The sequence below is a fragment of the Sinocyclocheilus anshuiensis genome, unplaced genomic scaffold (genome assembly GCF_001515605.1).
Source record: "Sinocyclocheilus anshuiensis isolate Anshui unplaced genomic scaffold, SAMN03320099.WGS_v1.1 scaffold1115, whole genome shotgun sequence".
In the NCBI taxonomy this organism is placed as follows: Eukaryota; Metazoa; Chordata; class Actinopteri; order Cypriniformes; family Cyprinidae; genus Sinocyclocheilus; species Sinocyclocheilus anshuiensis.
This window is the reverse complement of record NW_015547735.1, coordinates 112170-117824: the sequence shown is the minus strand read 5'-3', so window position 1 is coordinate 117824 and position 5655 is coordinate 112170. Positions and strand designations below refer to the sequence as shown.

The window sequence follows — 5655 nt, the reverse complement described above, 5'->3', positions numbered from 1 at the left end:
TGGGTTGGCCCAGTGTGTGCTGTGATTGGTTAGCTGGGACAGTGTGTGTTGTGATTAGTTAGCTGGGCCAGTGTGTGTTGTTATTGGTTAGCTGGGCCAGTATGTGCTGTGATCGGTTAGCTGGGCCAGTGTGTGCGTTGCCTTCTCTAGTGCAGCTCAACCAGGTCTCGTCCCATTCGTCGATATTTGTGATATCACAAATCCCGGAAAATATGCGTTGTAGTCCAAACGAGTCGTTCGTTGTAGTTTTGAAAAGTGATTTCTATTAAATAAAATAACTCCTTTTGAAGTGAACTTTGTAACTTTGCAGATATTTTTTATGTTCAAACAGCAACATTACAGACTAACTAAAGTTGAAAAAGTGAAAAAGCATAATAGGACCCCTTTAAATTATTTACGCCGTGTCTCTAACATTTAAACCGCAGCTATATATTTTCATGTATAAAAAAAACAATTTCTAGTGTGAGAAATGATATGAAAATATATAATATAATCTTCTTTTATTTGCTTTAATCAAATGTTTAACTAGTTTTATCTTTTATACTGATTTGAAATTCTGAGTTTGAAAGCCCCTAGATGCATTGCAGTGGTGCATCTACACATTGCATTTGATTGCTAACCGCTCTATTTATTCCTGCGTCAGGTCACCGTCTCAAACCGTCTGGTTTCTTCGCCCTGCTGCATCGTCACAAGCACATACGGATGGACGGCCAACATGGAGAGGATCATGAAGGCCCAGGCATTGAGGGATAACTCCACAATGGGCTACATGGCGGCTAAGAAGCACCTGGAGATCAACCCGGATCATCCCATCGTCGAGACGCTCCGCCAGAAAGCAGAAGCAGACAAGAACGACAAATCGGTGAAGGATCTGGTGATCTTGCTGTTCGAGACGGCGCTGCTTTCCTCGGGCTTCACGCTGGACGACCCACAGACGCACTCCAACCGCATCTACAGGATGATCAAACTCGGATTAGGTGGGTCAAAGACTCGATATTAGGGATGTAATGGTATTATCAATATCGTGGTCACATGACAATATGAAACATATGTGGCCCCGGACCACAAAACCAGTCATAAGGGTTAATTTTGTGAAATTGAGTGAAAAGTGTTCTGCGATACTATTGGTGGATATTGCTTAGCCCCGCCCACACGGACTCGATTACATCAGCAGAAAAGGGTGGAGCAATAATTACGTTTCAATGCCATTACAGATTTTATTACTATTTTGATTCAGTTTTAGATCATTATTGAAGCAGCAGATGATTCATTAGATGCTTCTGTAGTAGAGAGATAAAAGTTTTTGTTTACATAATGTATGTGTGTGTGCTGTGTATATTTATTATGTTTATACAGACGCATACAGTATATATTTTGAATTTGTATTAACGTGTCTAAATTTATATTCATATAATTTGTGAACCTGGAGCACAAAACCAGTCTTAAGTGTCAATTTTTCAAAATAGAGATTTATACATCATCATCTTTCCATTGATGTATGGTTTGTTAGGATAGCACAATATTTGGCTGAGATACAACTATTTGAAAATCTGGAATCTGAGGGTGCAAAAAAATCTAAATACTGAGAAAATCATCTTTAAAGTTGTCCAAATGAAGTTCTTAGCAATGCATATTACTAATCAAAAATTAAGTTTTGATATATTTACGGTAGGACATTTACAAAATATCTTCATGGAACATGATCTTTACTTAATATCCTAATGATTTTTGGCATAAAAGAAAAAATGATAATTTTGACCCATACAATGTATTGTTGGCTATTGCTACAAATATACCCCAGCGACTTAAGACTGCTTTTGTGCTCCAGGGTCACAAATGTGAACAAAAAGTGTCGTTTTTAAGATGTATTTAAACTTCTTACTCTAACATAAGGTATTTAAAGATGTGTTTTGGGCACGGTATCTGTCAGACGAACTAAAACCGGAAGCACAATATGGCTTCATCCCTTCATCAAGTCTCTTTTCGCTGCGTGTTTCAAAGTGAAGCGCACACTTCGTTCATGCGATCAGCTCATGATCCGGTGTTTTCTGAGCCTCAGAACCAGTGTTGGGGGTAACGCATTACAAGTAACGAGAGTTATGTAATCAGATTACTTTTTTTTTAATAACTAGTAAAGTAATGCTATCGTATCGTGAGATTTTGATATCGTTACATCCCTACTCAATATGCATGAGACTGCATGTGATTGCAATGGGAAAACAAGCATTTTAATGTTTTTTTTTTCTGACGGTTTCAGGCATCGACGAGGACGATGTGTCCACAGAAGAGCCCAGCTCGGCTCCCATCGAGGACATGCCGCCGCTGGAGGGAGACGAAGACACGTCTCGCATGGAGGAGGTCGACTGAGAACGGCCACTGACCCATTCATGTTTGTAGCTCTGTAAAAAGATTATTGTTCAGATTATTGGTTATTCATGTTGTTCTTGACCACATTTCAGTTCCTGTTCATTCCAGTTTGGTTGGTAAAGCTTTCGGAAACATCTCGTCATCCCACATTCCCTTTTTTGGAATTTGTTTTTTTGAGTTGTGTATGCTCTTTGTTTTGTATTTATTGATTAACATTCCAATTTTGATTTTTGAGTGTTTAAGGGACACTGATACTGTATTATTGACATGACGGGATCCTGAAATAAAGCTTACCATATCAGATCGTTTGATGCCGTGTCTTCATGATGCTCAGACAAAACACTCCTTTAGGTTACATTTCACCTCAAAAAAACAAAACAAAAACATTTAGCATTAAGAAATTGGAGGTTGTTTTAGGACCTTGACAGTTTTTTTGGGTTGTGACATTTTCCTGAAAATTTGACTAAATTTAATTGAACATGGCAATGATGTATTGTTACATAATTTATAATCATAAAAATATTGACTCACCCATCAACTTAAAAACATGAAGTGTTTAAACCTTGTTTTAAGTTGTTACAAAAAAAAAACAACATAAAAATTGTTACATTCAAAGTGCAAACTTCAAAGCCATCCTGTCTAGACATTAAAAACGGCATAAATTGTATTCAGTATTACAGTGATGTATACTTATAATTGTATTTTACTGTACAAATGTGCTTTTTAATTTAAATATACGTTTTAATAGTCCTAAAAATATTGACCCATCATTTTGAAAACATGAGCTACAAAAGACATAAAAATGCTTTTAAAAAGGTTTTAAAAAATTATTAAAAATGTGTTTAAAAACCTTACTGTAAATTTTTTACTAAAAACCCAAAAATGTTTAAAACTTATAAATTGTAACTTAAAAAAGGCTTAAAAATGTTTTTTATTATAAATTGCTACTAAAAAACAACAATGTATAAAAACTAAAATGTGTTTAAAAATGTACAACCTTGTTGTAAATTGTTACTAAAAAACAATCATGTTTTATAATGTTCAAAAACAAAAATGTTTCAAACCTTGTAAACTTACTGTAAATTGTAACAAAACAAAAACAATGTTTAAACATTTTTTACAATCGTACTTTATAAATTGTTACTAAAGAAGAAACAAAAGCGAAATGTTTAAAAAATATATATGTTTAAAAATGTACAACCTTATTGTAAATGGTGACTAAAAATACATACAAATAAAATTGTTATACAAAATTTGTTCTAATGTGCCAAGCTAATATTATCTGTAGAGATACAGAGAGTGTCCAGCAGGTGGCAGCAAAACAATACAAAATACCATTTACATTTCAAACGCTTGAGAGATCACGAGTCCATAAAGAAATAATATTGTGTTTACAATGCACACATTATTGAATGCCAACACTGAGTAATTAATGTTCTCCTTAAGTGTAAAATAATAAAATGCATGCATTGCATTGAAACGAGCGCTCTGTGTAATTTCATCAGATAAAAATAAAACTGAAGTTGAAGTGCATCAGAAAGGAAGGTGCAGCATGAGTTTACAGACTTCATGATGTGTTCAGTTTAGTTTAGTTTGCTAATGCATGAGTGTGAGTGCTCACACACACACACACACACACACACAGACTGACAGCGGCTCTCATTGACTGACTGCAGGCTGGAAGCACACGCGTGGGAGTGCCATGCCGAATAAAACCAAGAAAGACAAGGTGAGACACAACCAATGTGGAGGAAAACCTGTAAAAGTGCGCAAAATGGGTTTATACTTCAGTCAAAGCGGCAGATTAGTTGCAGCTCTCAGCTCGAGACGTTAGCATGTATGCTAACTCCAGCTTTGCCTCATAAACGGGCTTTTATCGGGATGAGTTACACTCTGGGTTATAAACTTTAAACGATGTACACCCCTGGAGGCGAAACAAAGCACTTTAGGCGACTTTACATGTGTATTTTTGTACAGTTTATTTGGTCGGTGTTCAGTTTCGTGGCGAAGCTAACTTTAGCATGTTAGCGGAGTAATTGGTTTGTCGTTTATAGAAATATCCCTTTCATCCAAATTCGAGCTGAAATGTCCCAAAATGCTGTTCTATGAAAATAAATCGCATGCATTTTATTATATTTGGTGTTGGAGTCCAGATTTGGACATGAAACACTTAAGCCGGATTGCTAATGCTGGCTGTCAGTGAGATGGTCTGTTGTTTTTATTAGCTAATAATGATTAATATCAGTTTTTTAGGGAAAATGTAAGGACAGAGTTTTATGTTGTTTATTCTCTTTATAGGATTCACCAAAATCTGCAAAAGTGAGTAAAACAGGAGGGCAGGAGAACTCCGAGCATGAGGTAATTTAACTTAATTTAGCTCTATTTTAGTTATGTATGTATTTAAAATGTGCTTATATTCTATATAATTATCTGTTATCAGTTACAGTTAGAGGATCTAAACACACTTTAAGTTTCTTCTGTTCATGCATATTAATTTTAAACCTAGCATTTTGATGTTGCTTCATGCAAACGTTGTGCATCAACAAGCCAATGCCTTTATGAGCTCTATTGTTATTGAAATATTGCAGATGAATTGACTACTGCTGTGATTGAGCACGTGAACAATTAGCATAAAAATGTGCAACCTTATTTTAAAATGAGAACCCCTAAAAAAGTAAAAATGTAAAAATTTGCAAACTAGTCAAATTGTAAACCATAGAAATATGTTAAAAATGTGCAACTATTGTAAATTGTTATGAAATATAATGCAAAAAATATAAAAAAAAGGTTTTAATAGTGCTGTCAAACGATTAATCGCATCCAAAATAAGTTTTTGTTCACATAATATGTGTATATTGATCTATTATGTGTATATAAATACAAACACATGCATGTATATATTTAAGAAAAATATTTTAAATATATTTATATATAAAAAAAATACATTTGTATATATAATACAATTAATACATCTATCAATCTTAAATATAACTGGCATAATTTAAGAACAATAAGAGTTCTTTTACAAGTATTTGTGTACAAGTTTACGAGTCTGTACTTGTTTTGCTATACCTTTGAGGGCCAAAGTTCTGAAAATGTCCCTAAAATAGTAAAATCACTGAATAAAAATGGTTTGTAAATGGCTCAAAAAATGCATTTATTAAAATCTTAAATTATGTAAATAGATCTTAATTATAGTTTGTTTAATTTAGGAAGAACAAAAAGTCAGATGGCACTCCTCACAAGTATGTCACAAGCATAAGCTGCGTGTGTGTGTGTGTGTGTGTG

The 5655-nt window shown here is 34.3% G+C and overlaps 2 protein-coding genes across 3 annotated transcripts in view; both read left to right on the top strand.

The window, feature by feature from the left end:
• LOC107704376 (heat shock protein HSP 90-alpha) overlaps nt 1-2668 on the top strand; it is a 14958-nt gene extending 12290 nt beyond the window's left edge. For both annotated transcript variants that reach the window (XM_016507289.1, XM_016507290.1), the window contains 2 exons: nt 644-977; nt 2258-2668. In XM_016507289.1, coding sequence (XP_016362775.1) covers nt 644-977; nt 2258-2367 — 444 coding nt within the window. In that variant the 3' untranslated portion in view covers nt 2368-2668. The remainder of the gene's footprint in view (nt 1-643; nt 978-2257) is intronic.
• Nucleotides 2669-4069: 1401 nt separating this feature from the next.
• LOC107704375 (serine/threonine-protein phosphatase 2A 56 kDa regulatory subunit gamma isoform) overlaps nt 4070-5655 on the top strand; it is a 27991-nt gene continuing 26405 nt past the window's right edge. The window contains exons 1-2 of the mRNA XM_016507286.1: nt 4070-4096; nt 4666-4725. Of these exons, the coding sequence (XP_016362772.1) occupies nt 4070-4096; nt 4666-4725 (87 nt within the window). The remainder of the gene's footprint in view (nt 4097-4665; nt 4726-5655) is intronic.